The sequence below is a fragment of the Tenrec ecaudatus genome, chromosome 6 (assembly GCF_050624435.1).
Source record: "Tenrec ecaudatus isolate mTenEca1 chromosome 6, mTenEca1.hap1, whole genome shotgun sequence".
In the NCBI taxonomy this organism is placed as follows: Eukaryota; Metazoa; Chordata; class Mammalia; order Afrosoricida; family Tenrecidae; genus Tenrec; species Tenrec ecaudatus.
Window position 1 is genome coordinate 90122226 of NC_134535.1, and position 23966 is coordinate 90146191.

General features: G+C 42.1%; 1 protein-coding gene across 1 annotated transcript in view; it reads left to right on the top strand.

Annotated features, from left to right (window-relative positions):
- The first annotated feature begins 2162 nt into the window (after positions 1 to 2162).
- Positions 2163 to 23966, top strand: part of NELL2 (neural EGFL like 2) — a 449535-nt gene continuing 427731 nt past the window's right edge. Inside the window, exons 1-3 of the mRNA XM_075553021.1 lie at positions 2163 to 2203; positions 5962 to 6047; positions 6519 to 6647. Of these exons, the coding sequence (XP_075409136.1) occupies positions 2163 to 2203; positions 5962 to 6047; positions 6519 to 6647 (256 nt within the window). The remainder of the gene's footprint in view (positions 2204 to 5961; positions 6048 to 6518; positions 6648 to 23966) is intronic.

Genomic DNA, 23966 nt, shown 5'->3' on the forward strand with positions numbered 1-23966 from the left:
TGTCCAAAATATGTAAGTCAAACCTTGCCAGCCTTGTCTCTAAAGAGCACCCTGCTGGACCTCCCCCACGACAGCTCCATTTGGCCTCTAGCAGGGCATAGTCCTTGCAAGATTCTTCTTCGGAAGGCCAAAGACTTGCTGCCTTTGAATTATGGTGCTGGAGAAGGATGAGCCACATATCACCCCTCTCTGAGTACATAGTCCAAACCATTTTGATGGAGGAGACCTCGCCCCTGCTGGGTCAGTTTCTCGAGATGGGGGAGAGGGAAAAGACCCTTCAGTGGCAGTCATACAACATTTGTTATTTCTCTTTTAAAAATGTCATTCTATGGTTTTGACAAGAAGCTCTAGTCGCACAGTGGTTAAGGCTCAAGCTGCTAGCTAAAGGGTCAGAGGCTCAAACTCACCAGTGGCTCTGCGGGAGAAAGGCCTGGCAATCTGCTCTGTCAATACATAGAGCTTAGGAAACCCTTCAGGACAGGCACCCTCTGCGTTGCAGCAATGAACTTATACCATACAACAAGTAGAAGACCATACTTTTGGCAAAGTTTCCTGAAGACTCGAAGGGTTAGCCCCTTTCCTATTACGTGTGGTGCAAGGAAGAGATTAAGGTGAGGGAGAGGTTAAATGAGGGAGCCACTCTGCATCGACTCTTGTGTCTTCTATTCCTTTGAGGACTCTGATGAGGGGGACGAGAAAATGTGTCAAGCATCACCCTATCATGAAGCCCAAGTTTTATAACAGGCAGCGTAATGTGACAGGAGAATGTTGCTGCCTGTGAGTCGACCACTGTTCAGGAGTGTTTCACCACATGGGTTTACCCAGTGATCCGCCAGGGCGTATTTGGCCTGTTTCTAGCATTTGGCTAAAAGAAATCAAAGCCGCCACAATTCAGAAGTAATGGGTCTTTGTGAGAAAATAGGTTTTCATCTCTCGATGTAAATACTTCGAAATAGGGAGGCTTTACTTTATAAGAACCTTCCAAATAGTTTTCCAAGGTGCCCTGCTGCTTCTTGTGATCCGCACTAGCAAACGATGCGAGTGATGTCACTTGGCCTCTTTGTCAGCGCTGCAATGGCAATCCTTTACATTGAACCTCTTCAAAAATGTGTGAGTAGGAGCCCTGGTACCCTAGAGGTTACATGTTCAGCTGCATCAGCAACCTTAGTAGTTCGAAACCACCAAGCTGCTCCTCAGGAGCAAGACTGGGCTTTCTACTACCTTAGAATCCATTCTCGGGAATCACAGGCGTACTTCTACCCTGTCCGATCGGGCCACTGTGAGTCAGCGCCTACGCTGTGGCAGTGAGTTTGCTTTCTTTGGGAATTATCTGTGTATCTCCTTGTGGTTTTAATTGGGACTTCCCTAACAACTACTGATGTATTATCATTTCTGTTTCTCTCTCTCCTCTATCTGTCTCATTCATTGTTGTTAGGTGTCCATGAGTTGGTTTCAGCTCATAGTGACCCTATACAAAACAGAACTAGACACCATGTGGTCCTGCACCCTAAATAGATATTTATTTTTGGCTAAACCGTGTATTTGAATATCTTGCCTCCTTTCAGTAGAATTTTTGTCTCACTAAATTATATGAGTTCTATATATATTCTAAATAGAGGACTGCTTCACACACATGCTTCACAAATATTTTTTCCTATTCTGTAGTGTGTATTTAATTTCCTAATGGTGTCTTTCAAAAAGCCAGAATTTTTTTTAATTTGATGAAGTGCACGCTATTGATTTTTTAAATAATGCGCATAACTTTGTATCTTGTCTAAGAAACCTTGCCTAACTCAAATCACAAAGATTTCTATTCCTGCGGCCTCCTAACAGATTTATCACTTTAGCTTTTACATTAAAGTTAATAATCCAGTTCAGGCTTGTATAATATACAAGGTAACCACTGGGAGTCATTCTCTCTTTGCTGCCTCGCTCTTCCTTTTTGCCTCCCTTCTGCCTTCCTCCTAGTCTCCCCACCCTCACCCAGGAAGCATTAAGAAGATGATCTGTTGTCAACAATTCAAAACTATCAACAGTTCCTGGGGAGAGAGATGAGGCTTTCTGGTCTTGCAATGAATCCCACAACAGCAAATCTACCTTGGCCCACGAGAACCCCTGAATCAGAACTGACTCCACAGTGAGTTGAGGTTTATACTTGGGTAATGTTTTTGAAATCACTGCTGACAACCTTAGTTTTACCAATGTATATAGGCTGATTACCTTTAATGTTTAATGTAATTATGCTTGGATTTTGCTTTACCATCTATTTCTCCTTTGTTCCTTCCATTTTTCAATTCCTCTCTTTCCCCTCTTCTGCTTTCTGTCAAGTCTTTTGTTTTAATCATTTAATTGGGGCTGGTAAATTTCTTATCACAATCCATATATCCACCCAATATGTCAAGCAAATTTGTACATATGTTGCCATCATTATTTTAAAAACATTTTATTTCTACTTGAGGCCTTAGTATCGGCTCTTCATTTTCCCTCCCTCTCCTACCCTTCCTCCCTCATGAACCTTGATAAGTTATAAATTATTATTACTCTTTCATGTCTTACTCTGACCAATGTCTCCCTTCACCCATTTTTTGTTGTCTGTCCCCCTGGGAGGGGTTATATGTAGATCACTGTGATTGGTTTCCCCTTTCTCCCTCCGCCTACTCCTCACCCTCCTGGTATAGCTACTCTCATTATTGTTCATGAGGGGGTTTTATCTGTCCTGAATTCTCTGTGTTTCCAGCTCTTTTCTGTACTAGTGGCATGCTGTGATCTAGCCAGACTTGTAAGGTAGAAGTGGGGTCATGATAGTGGGGTGGGTAGGAAGCATTGAAGAACTGTAGGAAAGTTGTATGTTTTGTCAGTGCTGACTGGCTCGTCTCTTCCTTGTGATCCTTCTGTAAGGGATGTCCAATTGTCTACTGATGGGCTTTGGGTTTTCACTCCACTCACCCTCATTCACTTTGATATAATTTTTTGTTTTGGGTCTTTGATACTTGGTCTCATCAACATTTATGATCACGCAGGCTGATGTGCTTGTTCCATGTGGACTTTGTTGCTTCTTAGCTAGATGGCCATTTGTTTATCTTCAATCTTTTAAGACCTCAGATGCTACGATAGCCAGCACTATCAGCTTTCTTTACTCCATTGTGCACCCATTTTGTTTTCAGCGATGGTGTTGGGAAGGTGAGCATCACAGAATGCCAGGTTATTAGAACAAAGTGTTCTTGTGTTTAGAGAGTACTTGAATAGAAGCCCCATCTCTGTTTGCCACCTTAATACTTAACAAATGAATATATGTACATAGTTCTATTTCCATGTTATTATATAAAAATATATTTACATATGTATATGCCTGTATTTAGACCTCTATAAATGCCCTTTGCCTTGCCTCTCCTAGTTCTTTGTTAAGTCTTTTACCATTTTATCTGATGTAGATAGCTATATATCTTCACATAGCATTATAAGCTGGTATTCTTGGGAATATATGTATATATGTATACATATTTAATGGTTTATGCCTACTTAGAATTCATGTGCTATCATTTCAATTAAAATATAGAAACTTTACCATCATGTAGGCCCCTTGAGGAAGCCCAGTGTTTTGGTGGTAACTAGAGAAAAATAGACTAACCAGCAGCTCTCAGAATAGCCTGGGTGTGAGTCAGAGGGACTGGGGAGGCTCGTTAGTTCTGTGCGTACAAGAAGGTCAGGGGAACATGCATTTGTAAATAAACGTGTATATTTGTACATGTGCATAGGTATATTTATAGTTCCCTCTCATCTTTTTCATTCAATGGCATTTAAATAGTACCATTATTTAAATTTATTTTATGCATATGACTTTTGTATATAAATATTACAATCCACACTTTGGATTGTTGCTATAGAAAGATCTTTAATTTCCAAATGAACAATTGCCTTTGCATTAATTAATCAAAACAAACACATTAATTTTCTTTTGCGTAGTTTTGTCAGTTTATGACATTTCATACAATACTTCCCATGTAAGCATTGGAGTAGTTCTCAAGGTTTGCAAAATTATATACAGAATTAAAAAAATGATAAGGAGAAAGAATTAAAAACTAATTTGGAAAACCTTCTGGAATCAGTTTTTCCTCTCATTTCCAAGGATAGAACTAAAAACGTCCCCAACCCTATAGCCTATAATATAGTACCTGCAGTTCAGCAGGACCGCTCATGGTGGAATCTGAAGCTCCAGCTCTTTCAGGAATGCCCGGCGGAGAAGTCAGGATCTATGTGTTTCCATGGCAAGTTAAGAAACACAGTAGATCCTCCTGCAAGTTTTCATTTTAATTGCTTTCGAAACTTCGTTTTTAAATGGGGAAGCCGAGTGTCAATATTCAGATTTGCCTGGGAAATTTGGGGCTACATTGGAAACTAGTATGTGCCCTTGGTCTTGGATATTCTTTTGCTTGCTAAGCAACGGACCTCAAATGATCTCATTGTTGGGGGACTCCTGACCTGATTCCAACACGTGTATAAGTGAAAGCCTGGAGCCTGCCTCAGTGTGGTAAACAATGGGATGCTTCCTCTCTGGTCTGTGGTCTCTTCTCATTTTGTATATCCCTTTTTCTACATCTACTATTATATCTCTATTCATCTATCTCATCTATATTTAACTATATATCATCTTATCTATCGATCTATCTATTGCTAATCTATCCACCTACCCACCGGTGGCCTTTGGAGGCGTGGGCAAACACCTAAGCTCTATTCCCCATACCTCGTGCTGTGTAATTGGCCCTGGGAACAGGAGAGCAGGTCCAAAGAGCTGTTTGGCCCAGGGCGCGCGGTCCCGCAACTGTCCAGTGGCTGCAGGTTAAGTTCTCTCCCCTGCTCTGGGCACCCAGAAAGCTCTCCAGCGCCCCGCCCCGACAGGGATTCCATCTCCTAGGGCTCTGGGACGTCCTTGGCTCGCCGCCGGGCCAGGGCCAGTCACTCCCTACTTTGTCCTGCCCGTCTCCGGAGGCGTCAAGTGCGCTCTGGTGGGTGGGCTTCCTCTGCCCGCCCGCCCGGTGTCCCCGCCGCGCCCCGCGCCCTGGGGCTGCTTGCTCCAGGGCCAGCTCGAGGGCTTCCCTCCTGCGCCCAGAGTGCAGACGAGCGCCGCGCCTCTGCGCCGCGCCTCCCGCGGCTGGTGGGCCTTTCTCTCGAGGAGGCTGCCTTTCCAGACGCACGCCCGAAACCGAGGAACCGTGGCCCAGCCGCTGAGCGCCGGGATCCGGCCGCTTTAGACCCCAAAGGAGGTTGGCACGGCCGGGGGTGGCTGAGCGAGAGGGAGGGCGCGGGGCGGCGGCTGCGGCTGCTCCCGGGCTCGCGGGACCCAGCTGGGCGGTGGCGGTGCGGGCGGACGGGAGGGGGACCTGAGCCCCCGGCCTCGCCCTCCGCGGCCCCTCCCGGCCCCTCCCCTCCCCGCCTCCCGCGGCTCGCCCCTCCCACCGTCCCTCCTGCCCACCCCTCTCCCCCCTCCCTCCCTGGAGGAGCAGCGTCTCCTCCGCTCCGCGGGTCTCCCGGCGCTCTCTCCATTGTCTCTGCCTTTACAACAGGTTCGGGCGGCGCGGAGGAGCGTGGGGTGCAGGCTCGCCCCACCCCCTAGCTGTCCGGGGGTGCCTCCTCTTCTAGCCGTGCGCGCCTCGGGCTGCTTCTATTCCTCAGCTCCGGCGCTGATTCCCCGGCGGAGCAGCCCCGGGGCGAGTCCCCCGCCCTCCCTCGGAGCCCCGCTCCCAGCCGGCGCCGCTGCCCGGGCCGTGCGTTCGGGAATGCTGTGCGCATTGGCGGCTCCAAGTTCTTCTCACGCCCGGGGTGCCCTCGCCTGCGCTTCCCACGGAGCCAAACCGTACGAAGCCTCGTAGGCAGCCCGTCCGCGGCGGCGGCGGCCGAGGGGACAAGCCCTGGTCTCCCGCTTCATTCCCAGAAGCTTTTGTGTTTTTCTTTTTCTTCTGAAAGAGGGAGACGATGGACTGAGCAGAGTCACACCATGGAGTCTCTGGCGGTACTGAGAACGTTCTGTTTGATCTGCGGTCTTGGAGCAGGTGAGTGGCCGCCCGGCTGAGGCGGAGGATTGGGGTGTGGGGATGGGATGGATGGTCCCCGCCGGCCGCAATCCGGGCTAGCTGCGGAAGCCTGGTTTTCCTGGGACCTGAAGTCGGTTGGAGTGGGGAGCTTGCTTGGATTTGAGTGTGTGTGTGTGTGTGTGTGTGTGTTCGCGCGCGCACGCTTGCTGGACTGGGAGACGGCACGGTGGTCACACCCTGACTTAGTCCAGGGTCTGAGGGCGCGGGGGAACTTTGCACCGAAACTAGGTCACGAGAACGGGACTGGGTGCTCCGCTATTTTAAGCTTGGCTGCTGATCACAGGTAATGCACTTGACAGTAGCGGCGGAGGGGACTCGCCTTTTGTCAGTTTCCAATATTGTCGCGACGACGTGGTGCTTGGCTGCCCTGGAGGGAGATGCTTGAATTCTGATTGAGCTTTTTCTTTTTCTCCCCCGCACCCCCACCAGTTTGGGGGCTTGGTGTGGACCCCTCCCTGCAGATCGACGTCTTTACAGAGTTAGAACTTGGGGAGTCCACGGTCGGAGTGCGCCAGGTCCCAGGGCTACATAACGGAACGAAAGCCTTTCTCTTTCAAGGTATGAAACGCGTGCCGAGTCTCCATGCGGCTTCAATTCCAAGGAGTTGTCCTTGAACTCCTCCAAATTCCTGTTCTCCCTGTAGGATGGCAGGATCCCAATGGCTGTGTTGAGCGGTTGCGCTGCGACACACACCTTCCCTTTGAAAGTGTCTCAGCTCTGTCTCCACTGCCCCCCTCCTCGTTCTTACTTTGTACTCTTGCCAGTTCTAATGGATAGTCCCTTAATTACTCTACAGAAACTCTCATGGCAGATGGCTGATTTTCGAGTCTGGGGAACAATGAATTATAACACAAACGCCTCATTTGGGTGAAATGGATTTAGGTAGAAAACAAGAGAGCTTAATCTTAGTTAAGACACCGTTTTCTGAAAGTTTCCATGCAAAGGTGCTTTGCTGGGAGAGATTTCTTTATGAGGGTAGCTTTGTGGAAAGATTAACAGCCCACAGAATATTATCTGTGTAGTACGCTCTACATGAAGCAAGACAGGACTCCACCTTGAAAGATCATGGTATTTTTCTTCTTTACTTGTGAGAAGAGAAATAAAATCCTCTTAAATTTTATTTAGAAAATATTTCAATTACACTTTTCTAGAAGTATATGCAAATCACATCAATTCTAGTAGACTTACGATATTTTGAAACTTCTGTTTTGAAGTAGGTAGAGAACTACTAGGCTAAAATAACAACAACAGTCTACCTTTTAAATTATATGTAAATGTGCTGTATATATCAGAAGCAAATTCTAATTCAGCAAGCCTTCAACTTTGAAGCTTTTGAAGATCGCTCATTTTTTTGTGGAAAGATACTGGGGTGTGAGTTTCTAAAAGGTTGCTAAGAAGTACAAAAAGACTGGTTCCACATATGCTGAAGTGTCGCTGAAGGCAAGGGAGAAATGGCATTTGGTTGAACATATCAGATGAGGGAAAGCATTTTTTCTGCATCTTGCCCAGATTGTTCTTTTGTGATTCTGGAATCCCACGACTTCTCAAGAAGTGCAACCCGTGATTATTAGGAGTTGGTTGTTCAGAGTAAAATTACGCCAACAAACCTGCCACTGAGAAATAGGCATAGGATGGAACTTAAGTTTCTGCAGCGCTGTCGTTTCCTGATACCGCCAGTGTGTGTCACCATGGACAGCGACACCGCCGTCCTCTGCTGAGAAAGCAGGACAGGGACATGTGTTGCATTTGTTTAAAACGCGTCTCCATTGCGAACATTTGACAATCGAACTTCTCTGTTTTAATTCCTTCGAGGCCACTAGAGATGAGTATGATGACAAATATTTATGCCAATAGTAGGTTTGTTTAAAGATTTATTCTTGTTTGCCTCTTGAATCATTTTAAAAGCAGTTACCAAAGCCAATTAAGGAAGTCAAGTTAGATTGTCAGCAAAATTCCAGAGTTGAATAGAAGGGTCATGAGGTTTAAGCTTTCTGTTTTTTAATTAAAAACAAAACAACAAAAAAACACCCCTCTGATTTTTAATCTCTGTGTAGTTATTTCAAGATTGCTTATTTGAGGAAGTGGAAAGATTCCAATAAGCAGATGGTGACAGCGTGCCCTTACATTTTTTCAAAGCCCCGTTACATTTGATTAGTATTTTCCCTAGCTTCCTCTTAAGTGTCTGAGCTGTCACAGATAGAAACCTCTAGGACTGCATGCTTTCTCTTTGTATGCTAGACAATACGAGAGTTCCTGGGAATCACTCTCGAGACCAATACCTATTGCTGGCTATTTATTATTTTTTTATTGAAGGATGTTTGGTACTATAAATACTCGAGTATAAGCCAACCCGATTATCAGCTGAGGTACCTAAATTTACCACAAACACGGCATTAAAATGACTCGTGAAAATGACTTATACACGAGTATATAGGGTACTTATTTTAACTTAAATGCATTTTAATTTTAGTTGCCAACTTCTTCCAGTTAGGCATCATGTTCCAAATCAATAAGGGTCATGAAAAATGTTTTCTTTGAGTAGTCCTCAGTCAACTAGAGAGCAACACGCATACTTACGGTAGCGGAGTGACTTTATTTTCTGGTTAGTACCATGTTTAATGCTAAGACGGGGTGAAAGCCTAACAAATGAAGCATATCAGATTTGATGATGTGAACTTCATGTTCTGCCAAATTATGAACTTTATTTTATATAACATGTCAACAAGTAATTCTCTCTGCCTCTGATATGTTCCTGTAAAGATTTATAACCTCAGAAACCCTATATAAGGTAGCAGAGAGTTAGAATCTATTTGATGGTAGTGGGTTAGATTTAGATTTAGATATACAGGCTCTGATGTATTGATGATGCTCTTATAGTTTCTCCCATTCTAAGCCTTGTGTTCTAAAATCAATGACAGATGGTCCTTTGATCCTACATGGTAATTCTGCAAGATAGCATTATGTTGGTAAAGTCTTTTCTCTGCTCCTGGGATGGGAACACTGTTCTTGGGAAGTCCGTTATGATTCCTGCTGCTTCATTCGGATTTCATGGGGCTAGAAGAATGCGTTCAGACTGTGAAGATTTTACAGATTTGGTTTCTAGTGAACTGAGAGTGCTTTTGTAGAATGTCTGAAGTGTTCTAGGGTGGGTAGTAACAAATTGCTTAAGATTGTCAGATGCCCTCAGATTTCATATGAACCCACGAGATAAGTTTTTTTGTGCAATCAGGTTTGTTCCAACTACATAGCAGAGAGTTTTAACTATAAGAGTTCTTAGGGGATAATATTACTATCTTATTCTGTCTCTTAGCTTTCAAGTAAAAGCACTCTCACCTTATATACACACACGTACACACATATAAAACCCTCCAAAATATGTGGCAAAGTCTTACCCAGTGTTTATCGTAACAACTATCATGACACCACTGAAACCATGTTATTGTTGAAGTTTGATCTAAGCTGCCTTAAGTCATAAGGTGGGGAAATTACTATTCACCAACAAATGTGGTTTTTGACAATGCTCAGGCAATAGTTTGGGATCTATATCAAGATTTTCTAAAACTCTTTTCTGGAGATAATCTGACTCATGGCCACAAAAAATATACTCATTCTATTACAACGAAAGAAATAACTGAATGTGTCAGTGAAAATCTTATGAACAGCTCTCAGATCTAAAGTTGTAAGAATTAGTGCAATTATGAAGAGAATGTTACCTATTTTATTTAAGCCTAGGAAATATGTTTTGAAATAATTGTCATCGTACTATTCTCCCCTCTGTAGAGGAGAGGCCAGAAGGAAAGTATGTGCAAGCATAGTTCTAGTGTTTTCCGGTGACATGAGTAGGGTTTCCAGATCTTTGATTTCAACAATTCATTTGGCCGGGCACCTAAAGTAAATACTTTCATCTGGTAGTTTAATAAAATGTCTATTGAAGTGTTCAGAGTTTATAATCTCATTAATCCCTACAGAAGGTATGGAAAAACCCAAAGCACATTTTGCTCTCCCAGGGTTTGTCATTTGAAACTAAATTTAACAATTAAAAAGAATAATTTAAAGGAAAATATATGAACATGTCTACTCTTAGTTGATATTTGAAAAAAAAAAGAATGAAATAGTCATCGACTGGTAGACAAAGCCAACTGCCTTAAGGAAGGTGAGCTGGCAATATCTACTTGTCTGGAATGTGGTGGTCATTGAGTACCTCTGGATTTCAGGGTAATAGCCATTGGTACCTTAGTAGAATAAATAGCACAGTGATTAAGAAGTGGGCTTGAAATGTAGGTAGATTCAGGCAGAATCTCAGTAGTTGCTTGATCACAGTGGCCTTAATTTCCCTGAGCATTAGGATTCTCAGTTATCAATAAATGTTGCTATGAGTATTAAATAAGACATGTTCATTCACTCACATAAATTTTTTTGTTGTGCAGCTGGTCTTCTGTTAGGTGCTAGGGATCTATCCTTAGGGTGCTTTAAAAACATTCCTTAAACAAATAATTATACATGTAATAACTTAATTACCCTGTAATAACGTTATGAAGAAAAATTAAGACTATAATGAATATATATTAAGAATATAATTTATTTCAGTTTAGAGAGTTACAGGATTAGGGAACCCTTTTTGAAGAAGGTATTTAAGCTAGAAGCTGAAGGATAAATTAGAGTAGAAGAGAAATATGGGGTTGAGAGAGGAAGAGAAACACAAGCAAGTAGAAAAGCATGGGCAAAAGTCTAGGTGTGGAGTGAGCATGATACATTTGGGAAACTGCAAGCTGTTCAGAGTAAGGGAGACATAGAAGTTGTGATACATAACGAAGCAAATGGACAAAGCAGAGATCAGAGTATATTTGAGTCCCTTGTAGTGACATTGCAGCCAATCCATTCCATTGGGGATTCCTTTGTTTTCACTGCTGCTTTACCAGTCATAGTGATTAGTCTTTACTGACGATGTGGCCAAAGTCAGCAAAGCCAGAATCGTGTCATTCTTGCTCCGAAGGAGAATTCTAGGTTTATTTCTTCTAAGATTGATGTATTCATTTTGACTGCCCACGATGTAGTCAATATTTTTGCCAACACTACAGTTTCGATGCAGAACATTGTTACATAGCAGAATCGACAATGTATCGTTATATGAAGATATGTTGTGGTGTGCAGACTAATTAAACTCCCCAAATGCTAATTCCTGGAATCTGTGACAAAGGGAAATTATGATATGACAAAGGGAAATTATGGTCGGAAATAAAATTAAAGTTACTACTCAGCTGAAGGATCCTTTCAATGTGAAAGAAGGAGACAAAAGAATCTGTGTCTGAGAGATGTGATGTTAGAAAGACAACCACAGCCACTGCTAGCTTTGAAGATGGGACTGCTCCACAAGCCAAGGAATGTGGGCATCCTATGGGATGTGGGAAAGGCTAGAAAATGGTTCTTCCCTTAGGGCTTTCTGAGGAAACACAGCCTTTCAACACCTTACTTTTAGCTCTGTGGGAATAATTTTGGACTTCCAGTCTCCAGAATTGGGAGATGATACATTTGTATTTACCTAAGCCACTAATCTTACACAGCACCTGTAGGAAGCTAATACATAAAACATATACCTGTTTTTGTAGTAGATGCCTGTCGAGTTGGTTTGCACTCATAGCAACCCTATGTGTGACAAAATGGGTGCTGCCCTGACCTGTCCCGACCTCACAATTGTTCCTAGACTTGAGACCATCTCTACAGCCATTGTCTTGTCCCTTTCGTTATGGCATGCTTCTTCAAAGCCCACCCTCTCCTAAGTTCTTCTGGTATCTTTCAGCTTTCATATGCATATGAGGCGATTGAACACGCCATGGCAAGGCATTCAATTATTCCTCAAAGTGCCGTCTTTCTTTTAACACCTTTAAGAATCTTTCATTTCAGCAAATTTTCTTAATGTAACATAACACGTCATCTGATTTCCTGACTACTGCTTTTGTGCGTGTTGACTGTGGATCCAAGCAGAATGAAATCCAGGAAAACTTCCATCTTTTCTCCGTTTATCACCATGTTGCTTATTGGTGAAGTTGTGAGGATTTATTTATTATTTAAATGTTGAGGTGGAACCCATTGTGTGAAGGCTACAGTCTTTGATCTTCATCAGTAAATGCTTTAAGTCTTCTTCAAATTTCAACAAACAATGTTTGGTCATCTGCATATTGCATGCTGCTAATGAGTCTTCCTCCAATCCTGATGTCATGTTCTCTGTGTGGTCCATCTTCCCACTCTTTGCTCAGCATGTAAATTATATAAGTGTTCCTGAACTGAAAGTATCCAGTGTCTCCTTTTCCTATTAAGTGTACCTTTCTTGGTAAAGTTTCCCATGAGCACACATACGTATACTGGAATTCTTATTCTTTGAAGTCTTATCTATGATTTGTTATGATTCACACAGTCAAACTCCTTTGCAAAGTCAGGAAAACATTGGTAAGCCTTTTTCTGGCATTCTCTGCTTTTAATGAAGATCCACCTGACAATCAGCAATGATATTCCTTATTCCACCACCTCTTCTGAATCTGGCTTGAATCTCTGGCAGTTCTCTGGCAATATGCTAGATTTTCCATGTGCTTTAATAATCTTCAGCAAAATTTTGTTTGTGTATGATATTAATGATAAATTGGTAATTTACACATTCTGTTGGGTCAGCTTTTTTTAGAATGGGCACAAAATGGGTCTCTTCCAGTTGGTTGGCTGGGTAGCTACCTTCAAATTTCTTGACATAGGTGCGTGCTTTGAGCATGGCATCAGTTTGTTGAAAAATCTCAGATGGAATTCCATGAATGCTCAGAGCCCTGTTTTCGCCGGTGCCTTCAGAGGAGCTTGGACTTTAATACGGTTTGTTCTTAATCACGTGCTACCTCCTGGAATGGTTGAAAGTTGACCAGCTCTAAAACCAATACCTAAAAATGTTGATATGAGCAGTGGGAAGAAGCTAGGAGACTTTTGACGAACATTTCTAGGAAGGTCGTCATTGCCTTGAACACAGCATTAGTAGAAATATGGATGTTCATCACCAGATGAAACTGAAGAGCAATGTAGAGAAAGCCTAACTTCCTTCAGAGAGTAGATTACTTGTCCCATGCAGACAATTGGTAGAATGTGGACATTGGAGATGCTGCCATTGGGGGTTCAGATGGAAGTGAGGAACACATTATTGGAAACTGGAGGAGAGGGGAGCCTTTTGTTCTGCAGGTGTGGAATGTCTGCAAGCTGCATTTAAACGACAAACTAGGATATTTAGCTGATGGGGAGACTAAGCAAAATAGCAAAGGAGCGGTCTACTTTTGTTCGGTGCTGATCGTAAAATGTGGAGAAAAGAGACCGAGAATAGTTAAAGCCAAGGATGGTTAAGCAAAACGGAACCAGAACGTCCTGATTTGAAAAGTATCAGCCTATCCATATTGCAGACAGGCTAAAATTAGGATATTCCTGTCAAGGAAGAGTGTTCTTGAGAGAAAGCCAAAAATGTGGTTGTAAAAGTTTTTGTTAGTGCTTTAGAAGAAGAAAAAAGGGTGTTCTTTCACAACTACTGATTGCTTACATGGGTTATTGCTGCAGCAGCAATAGGAGACTAATACGTATGCTAAATGTTAATATTCATTAATTTCATAAGTGAATTGTACTTTATTTAGATTTATATCCAGCTATACAGCGTGTTTTATGGGTGGTTAGAAACTTAGACTTTTCAGTGAGATTCTTACATGTGGATATATAGTTTTAATTAAAAAAATCAAATTCACTGTCATCGAGTCGATGCGGACTCATCAGGAGCCCCTGTGGGTTTCAGAGGCTGTAACTGTTTACAGGAGTAGAAAGCCCAGTCTTTCTAATGTGAACCTGCTGGTGGTTTTGAACTGCTGACCATGTAGACTGCAGCCTAATGCATGCCACTACACCACAGGGCTCCTTATATAGTATTAATAAGTGGTGGTGAAAAATATTTTCCCAGCCAAGTCACATTTTTCTTATCTTCAGTATGGTATCTGGCAGGGCCTGAGTGGTAGAAACTGTTGACATACTTGGCTTTTAAAAGCAAAGTTGGAGGGTTGAGTGAAACCAGATATAGCTTTAGAAAGAAGAAAAACCTGACGATGTATTCTGCAAAACTAGCTATTGAAACTTCTATGAAACACAGTTCGATCTTGACTTTCATGGGGTCCACATGAGCAAGAATGGTCACTGGTTTAACAGGTGTTCATACAGCTGGGTGGGATGGAAAGCTGAAGTGTCCGTGGATCAAAATGGGAAATGATTTTATAACCACAGAGGTCCGCGTGCTACCTATGGGGTCCTATCCAGACTCCCATGTTTAGTAAGTGGCTGGTTAATTTATGGTGTGTGTTTTTTAGTTAGTGCAGTGTTCCCAGGCAATGTAAAATCAACAGGGGCCATATCCTCTCATCTTGTTCACTATCACCACTTTCTACCTGTGCAGCCCCTACAGGCACAGAAAGCTCCCTCCCCTAAGGCTGGCGGCAGTTTCCACCCCACTCCTGGCACTGCCTACCACTGTGCTCCTTCGCAGAGCAAGGGGGATTCCTGGATTGCTTCCTTCCTCCATGGGAGCCGAGGGAGACTTGCAAGCACCAGCTCCACTTTGTCCATTTCTAAGCGCCCTGCATCACCATCTCAAGTCTGCAGTCATCGTTTTCTTTTGCTCTGGGTTCTTCTAATTGACACCTTCAGAAGAGTAAGCAGGACACAGGAAAGCATTGCTTTCATTTCGCCTTTTCTCTGCTCCTTTCTTGTTTACTACCCTTTCTCCCTGAAACAGTTAGTCTGAGGTGGAAGGCGAGACATGAGACTGTGTGAGTATCTTGGAGGTAGACTGGCTAGCATAAGCATGGTGTTTAGGACTCCGTGCGCACAGTAGCTGTCGTGATGGGGTTGGGCAAGCTTAACTAGAAGTCTTCTATGAAAATTGCCCGGGATCTCTGTGGGCTGCTGACTTGGTTGATTAGGGAGGCTCAGGGACAGTCTTGACCAGGTCTGGCAAAGGGATGATTTTGAATGTCATGGCAGAGGTGCACCCTGGATAGTAATGACAATGAAGAACCACTGCTTTTCCTTGGCTTTATTGTCACCCTCTCTGCCTGGAATTTTCCTCGTGCTGATCCCAGATCCTAGTCTTGTAGACATCCATCCCTGTTCTTATTCCTCCTATTATCTCTCGTTAATTCAATACCTGCCAAGGCATTAACCAATTAACTTCAGTCTTAGTTGTTAAGGCCTTATGGTATTATATGTCTCCTGTTGATTTTACTTCAGTTCAATTTAATGAATGTTTATCACACTGCTTCCAAAGAGCTCAGAGTCTAATAGGAGAAGGAAGATGTGTATGTACATTATTTTAAAAGGTTACCTAACTAACTGCCACGGTGTCCCTTTGAGCTCCTGTCCTCTTCATAGGCAGGAGTAGAACTGTTCCCTAGATGTCCCATGACTACACAGACCCCCCAGTAAACAGTGACAAAGAGGGAAAAAGCAGAACTTTATCTGACAGTCAATCTGTGAACAATGCATGTTACTTCATCCTAGTTGCAATATGACAGAATGTAGGTAGTCATTTAACTTTAAATTAATTTTTTTGAAATATATATTTTTCTTTTTAATTGTGATTTGGGTGTGCGTTTAAAGAGCAAATTTGTTTTCCATTGAACACATTTTGTTTATGACATTGATTTCAATCCCCGCATGATAAGAGCGCTGTGCCTGCTTCCTCCCAGCGTTTCTCATTGTCCTTCCCGGCCTGTGTACGTTGGTCCTCTGTGTTCCATCCGAGAGGAAGCATACCACAAAGGAAACAGCCGCACGAAGATGAATCTGGACATCTGATTGCTTTTGACAATGAGAGCTTAAAATTTTAGTTTCAAGTACATGGATAAAAAGTTCAGCAAAGACACTCTTATACCTATGAAAAGACTAAGAAATATTCTAAAGGCAGATAAGGAGTAATTTAGATGGTTTACAACAGGGGTGTCAAACTGGCAGCCTGCAGGCTGCATGTGGCCCCCGAGATAATTTTTCTGTGGCCCATGGTGCTCTGAAATAAAATGAAAATAGAAAAATTTGTTATGAAGAAAATATGCTTAGGGGAGATCAAGGCAATACCGTACACATAATTCCCTCATTACATTTTATTCCAGAGCATCGTGGGCCACAAAAAATTACTTTGGGGGCCACATGTGGCCACAGGCCATCAGTTTGACACACTGGTCTAGAAGATTGCACCTCTCCATGACCACACATGAACCAACAGCCGAGGGGCATCTCGGGGGCAGAAACCATAGACTCTACAGCATTGGTTCTCCACCTTCCTAATGGCTCAGTCCTTCAGTACAGTTCCTCATGTTGTGACCCCGACCATAAAATTATTTACGTTGCTACTTCATAACTGTAATTTTGCTAGTTATGGATTGTCATGTAAATATCTGATATGCAGGATGTATTTTCATTGTTACAAATTGAACATAATTAAAGTGTAGTGATTAATCACAAAACAGTTTGTAATTATATATTGTGAAATATTTATTTCTAATGACAAATAAATGAAATTTTGTCTTGAAGCATGGTGTAGCATGGGTAACAGTCTTCACATTCGTTGGTGGGTGTATCTGTATGAGGGTGGATCCAACTAGAGACCGATAAAGGGCAGTGTCTCAGTTCCTAAGACCATCGGAAGTATGTGTTTTCCGATAGTCTTAGGCAACCCCTGTGAAAAGTTCTTTGACTCGCAAAGGGGTCGCGACCCACAGGTTGAGAACCACTGCTCTAAAGGTTTGGCAGCCATTGTAAGATGAACAAAGGTTGAAAGCACCTGACATTGTTAGCGTGGAGAATCACAGAATTATGGAGCTGTGGCAACCACTGCTATTTGAAGGAGTCATGTGAAGGCAATTCGGTGTTATATTTTTGTGTGTTTCCCAAATTGTGCTTCCTCAATACCAGTTGGATGGTCAGTGGTTTGTATTGCCTTAGGTGTTGGCGGTTGACTGCAAGGTCAGCAGCTTGTAGCCCCCAGCCACTCCTCAGGAGAAAGAAGGGACTTGGAACTGCTGAAAAGAGTGACAGTCTCGGAGGCCACAGCAACAGGTCTACCCTGTCCCATAGGGTTGCTATGAGTCGACATTGACTGAATTACAGTGAGTTTGCTTTTGAGTATTTTGGCAAATATACAGACTCCCGGGTTTCCCAAAGCAATTGAATCAGAATCTCAAGAAGTGAGTTCTAGGAATCTGTATTTTTCATAAAGTTTCCTTGTGATTCTGATGTTCAGTTTCTGAAACGTTAGCTAGAATACGGTTGTTCAATAAAGTAGCATCTACGCACATGTGGCTCCTGAATACTTGAAATGTGACGAATCCAAATTGTGGTGTGATTTAGTATTAAAGTATAAAAATACCTACTGAATTTCAAAGATGTCTTAAAAACAAGTAAAATCTCTTTTTTGGGGGTTGAGCCCTTGTCAGAATGACAAAAGATTGTATAAAGAGAGCTAAGTAAAATGTAACATTAAAATGGATTTCATCTATTTCATTTTTTAAATAGGGATACTAGAAGTTTTAAATTGTTTATGTAGGTCACATTTGTGGCTTATATTGGCTAGCACTGGTGTATGTAATGGTACAACAATGGGCCTTTCTACTCCCGTAAAAAGTTACAGCCTGGGAAACTCACAGGGACAGTTCCACCCTGTCCTGTACCTATGGGGTCGCTATGAAGTGGCATTGGCTTGATGACAGTGAGTCTATTAAAATCTTGGATTTGTATAAAAGCTAGAAAGATATCTTTAAGTTAATGGAAGAAAAACATTTAAAGCAAGTTTAAAAAAAACCCCGTTGAAAACCAGTAGTTTAAAATCAAAAGGGTGGCATTACTCATGGCCAAGTACCAACATCCAAGCCATACTCACTGTCATCCAGTCGACTCTGACTCATAGTGATGCTAAAGACAAAGGAGCTCTGTGCTCTTGTGGGTGACTGAGACTGCAAATTTTTACAGAAAGCCTCATCTTTTTCCATCGGACCGCCTGGCGGTTTTGAACTGCTGACCTGGCAGTTAGCAGCCTAACAGTAACCCATTACAGCACCAAGGCTCCTAAGGATGAAGTACAGAGGCGTAGGAAAGAAGGAGGGGTAGAAACAGGAAACACAAGGAGAAAGTAGGATAAGTGATGCTACAATGAAGAGTTGGAACAAAATGTGGCTGTAAATGTCCACCTAATCCACCATGAAAAGTAAAACATAAAATAAGTCGAAACCATCCCAAACCAAACTTATTGTTAAGTCAGAACCCACTTAAGGCATAAATCTTTATAGAAACTGACAACTGCATCTTTCTCAGGTGCTCAAGCCACTGTGGTATTTTTTTGTTGAGGTTGCAGCTCAGCACTTCACCACTGTGCCATTAGGGATCTGTAAGAAAACAGTCTCTAAAAACTAAGTGGCTTATTTTAAGAAATATGTATCCATTTGTCTATCCATTTGTTTAGTAGATATGCTTCGAATAATATTCAAGTAGAGATGAAATTGCTTTATTCTAAGGGAAATGTTCCTATGGGATAGAGGTCAGACTAAATGAATTCTAAGATCACTCTAGTCTTAACCTAAGGTGAACTTTCTCTTTTAAAATATCATAAACTGTTTCTCTTTTGATTTTCTTCCTACAGTCAACCCCGGTGACCACACGGGCCTCATTTTTCATCTAATTGACACACACGGGCCTCATTTTTCATCTAATTGACAATCCCTAACATTCTCTTCAAAACAATTCTCTTCTAGAAAGCATCTTGGATTGTTCTTGCACTGGGAAGTTCACGACTGAGATAGCCTGTCGTTTACGATTGCTACCCATTGCGCAGCTGGTTCCTAAATATTCATTCTTCATGGTAGGGACCCGCTTTCTTTCTCCTCGGGGACAGCGGGGCCTGTTTTCATGTGTAATCTACTTTACTTGTCTATTTAAATTGAGGATCCCCTAGGCAGGCACCGTGTCTAATTCTGTGTTCATACAGTCTAACACGTTCTACTGATGGACCATTAGATGTCCCAGAAAAGGACCAAAGAGATTAAGTATTTCAGAGCGGAACACAACCTGTATTTCTGAGCTGATTTAAATTTTCAGCAGTAATTGGTAGCTGAACATCTTCACCGTGAATTGTTTGTTGACATGTACTTGTAGCTGAGCAGAATTCTTGGTGGAGACTGACAGATTGCTCAAAGGAAAAGAGAATTGGCACGTAGAACAGGTTGCTCTAGGCTACCAAGGAGATGCAGGGCTCCCAGGAACTCCATGGCGAACCCGGCTGTTTCTAGAAAGCCTGTCAGTTTTCTTTGGCGGAGGACATAGTGCTCATTGGTATGCTGTGGTGTATTCTTACTGCATCTCATCAAATTGGTAATTACACTATAAATATAGATTTATTTAAAGTGTAGGAGTACTCCAGAGAGGCAACTTATATTACGATCCGACCGTTCATATGTTTGTTCTTCCTTTGGAGACTGGTTTCCGAAGTTCCGTTGTAGGGCCTGTATTAGTGTTACTGCCTTGTTAATATTTTCAATCCCAGGTGTTCAGAAGGAATTCATATACGATATTTAATAGATATCTTAATTCATATATCTTAGAAAAGCACTGCGATTCTCGGTGTTATGCTTTTGTCTTTAAAAAGAAGCGGGTCTGTTTCAAGACGGGAGAAGAAACGTCACACCCTGAGCAAAGCGAAGAAGAGCATCTTTTCAAACATCTCAGAAGAGGCTCGCTTGACTCCTGTTCCCGAGCGAAGGGCTGGAAATGGGGACTCATTTGAACACATCGAACTCAAAGCGGGGTTGCCTTTATCAACCTTTACCATAGGCTTTCTCAAGTTTTCCCGAACATTTATGATTAATGATAATTTGGAAGAAATTCTGCTTTACATAAGACTCCGCCGCTATGGGGAAATTACTTGAGGTGGCAATGCAGGGGAATGGGAGCCGGAGGTGGCGGCCGAGGTGGAAGCACGGAGAAGCCAGGGTGACAGAATAAGCTGTGTGTTTATTGTCAGGTACTGCCACGACACTAAGTCACTTAAGTGGAAGCCACGTTTCAAAAGTTACTATAAAAAAATGCGTTATCCTTACCCAACCTGGATAAGGATAGAGCTATATATTTTCATCCCTTTACTGTTATGGGCACAATAAAAAAATTGGACGCATTTTTAATGAATTTAGTATAATTAAATTTTTTCTTTGATAACATAAGTGTATTTTTAAATTAGAGTATGTGTCAGGAATTAAGGCCAAAAAAAGAGCATTTCCTTTGAATCATGGACCAGGCAGGAAACAGTTGAGTGAGGAGACCACACCTATTTAATGGATGATTACATTTTGTAATTTTGGTCAGCAAATTCATAGAGTCGGAGGGCGAAGTTGGGCAAAGGCCCGTTACGTTGTGGAAACTTGCAGGCTCAGGCTTCTGTCTAAAACTTTCTGAGACGGATGTTAATTACGCAGGTATCAGGCAAGCAAAGGAAGGGCATAAGTCAACACTCTTTTAGCTGCCTCATGAAGAAAGCAGATAATGTTTAAACTGTGCACCCATTGGTGTGTAACAAAGCTTTTGTCTCATGAAAAGCAGAATAGATGCAAATGTACAATTACTTCATTTTAGACTTCTTAAAGTTATGTAACCACACAACAAACACATATAACTGCATGCGATTAGAGGAAGGGATTCGTTTTATTTTATACATTGTTTTTATTGAATAAGGAGGTAGGGGAATATACTTTATTTAAATTTCTTTTTTCTGCAACCTTGAGAGATCAGTGGGAAGACTTCCTGCAGACCATTAAATGGAGGAATGGTATCTTAGGCAAAGGCTCTCCACTCCAGGAAAAAGAGTAAAACAAAATGCGGTCATACCGATGTGTGTCGGACCACTGGTGAATATGTTTATGATTTAGTGGATGAAGTGGAGCGGCTTATTGTCAAATACATCTGTAAAACCATGAGCAAGGACAATGGGAAGTGTGAAATAAATGTCCTTTCTCATTCTTCCTGTAGAGACCTGTTTTTAATTAGAGAAGGTAGAACAAAATGTGCTTACAAACAAAAGATCAAATGTTTTTGAAGGGCAAAATCTGTCCTTGTGGCTTTGCAGGAAAAGAGGAAGAACAAGCTATGGCATAAAACACCACAAAACAGATTCAGCTGTCAGTGTGTGATGCATGAAGAGACCTCGGTTCTGCTGGCTCTGAATCTGGGTCTTGCTGGCTCAGATTGCTGCCAATGTTTGAAGCGGAAATAGGCCATTTTGCACATGGTGCCTCATTCCCATGGAGGAGGGATAAGGGTTAGAACGTTAGTCAGACACTACTCCTTCCTGCAGACATGCTCTCTAAGCTTTTGTGCATTTTGATTTTAAAAGCAGTTTTCCAGATTTGCTTCTATCTGTATCTACAAGGAGGAGCTGTGGCTGAGTTGCTTGGCTGCTAACTGTCAGGGGAATGGTTCGAACCCGCTTGCCTCAAGGAGAAAGAGGAAGTCCGTTTCTGTAAAGACTGACAACTTTGGAAACACTATGGGGCCAGTTGTACTACTCTGCCCTGTAGGGTGGCAATGAGTTGGATTCACCTTGATGGCAGCAGTACATAACTTACTTGTGAAAAAGCAAAGTGACAGCAATGCTGGCCGAGATCAAAGTGATGTAATACTTGACTTAATCTACCCCAGGCTGTTTAGTATTACCCGATACTGTGTTCGACTGTCTTTCCGTTTGTCTGCCTGTCGAAGTTATCTAGTGTTATGATGAGCAGAAATACCACAGTGAGTGATTTTCGCGAACAGAAATGTGTTCTTTTACAAGGTAGGAGACTGGAAGTCTAAATTCAGGGTCTTAGCTCCTTGCGAAGGCTCTCTCTCTTGGGTGACTCTGGGGAATGAGAAGTCCTTGTGTCTTTTCGATATCTGGGCCGGGCTTTCCTTGGAGATTTCTAGGCATCTTGGTATCAATCATCTCCTGGATCTATGAGGTCTTCAGCGCAGGGGCACTTGGCCCAAAGGATTCTCTCTCGCACCTCTTCTTTCTCTCTGCTTTCTCTCCCTCCCTTCTGTTTCTCTGTAAGATGAACGGTGATACAGCCAACACCCTGGGGAAACCCCCTTACTTGGAACCAGACCTGTGACTTGAGTAAGGGCGGTGACTTATGGGAGCCGGAAACATCTGATCCCTATTCTGCCTCATTAACATGACAAACAGAGCCTACTGTTCTTTACCATAACCTAATTCTGTCTCATTAACCTCCCAACCAAACCAGACTCCCTGCCATGGAGTGAATTCCTGCGGATTCAGAGCTATCCCCTGTGTGTTTCTGAGACTTTAACTTTTTACTGGAGTAGAAAGCCCTGTCTTTCTCCTTCAGAGCTGCTGGTGCTTTTGAACCGCCAACCATGCGAATCCTGCCCAACATGTGCCCACTGCACCACCAGAGCAGAGGTGAGGATTTACAACATGTCACAAATTGGAGGATAGCCACTCAGTACTGGCAATTGTACCCTAGCTAAGGTGACACATATTTGGGGTGACATAATTTGATCCAGGACATCTACTTTTTTGTGCATCTAAAATGGTCTGTCGATTTGTTTATATGCACATATTTTTATTGATGTGCAGTCATAAACAAAGAAACCAATGTTAGGCCTGTCTGAGATTTTAGTACACTTAATATTTCACGTTATTCTGAAATAAAATGCCTAAAAGTGACTAGTAAATCTACAACCAAATGCTCCCTAAAGTTTACCATTAACCCTTATTTATGGATGTGAGTTCTCCGCTCCTCTCGATGTGCTCACAGAGGAGGAGCGGTCAGTGTGTGTGGAGGCCCGGGACCTAACTCAGTCAGGTGTGATCACTGTTTCCAGGACAGGAATGTGCGGTTTCAGGTATTTTTATTATAAACAATGACTCTATAGGCTTCTCTTATTGATTCTTTGAACAAACAAGGAAGTGTTGAAGGATAAATTGATTAATATGATATGGACAGCATGTTCATTTAGTTTCCTTTCAATTTACTACACATGTCTAATATAGTTACTTTAAATATATGGTGTGCGAGATAATCTTACACTATCGCTTCCTCTTGATTAGTCTCAGGACCCAACTTTCCTGATTTCTTTCGCTGTTTTTTTTCCCACTGGATATTTATATTGTTATCATTTTTTTGCTTCTCAAGAGGCTTGTAGAATTTCTGTGGGAGTAGAATCCATTTAATAGTGCTGCCAGGGCTTCTTTACAAGACTATCATTTCAGATTCTATATTTGCTTTATTGATGTAGCTGTTTATCTTGTATTTTAATTTGTCAAATTTTGTGATGACTGAGAAATGATCATTTCACAGACTTGCTTTTTTTTAAGACCTTTTCTTGTGAGTGGGGTTAAGTTTTACAGAGGTTAAAGTTTTAGGCTCAACAGTTCACACATAGTTTGCTTCATCTTTTTAATTGCAGTCATAGATCTGCATTACTCAATGAGCTCCATCTAATTGCTTTAAGATATATTTCTGTCATTAACTTTTTATTGAAAAATTATTTTGTACTAATATTATATTTGATATGTGAAGATGGACCCTCTAATTAAATTTAATATTCTAAAAACAAAGCACGAATTAAATAATCTTTAAATAAATACTTGTTAGCAAAGTAATCATTGCATTGTAAGTTAAGAGCAAATCAAGTGATTTTTTGAAGTGACTGCTGACACATTGTTTTTTAATTATCAAGAAGTGTGTGAACTAATAAACAACCACGTGACTCCATCTTTAAAGCAGATTTGTTTTTATATTACTGGAATTATTTACAAGTGTGCTTTAGTTTTTTAGCTAT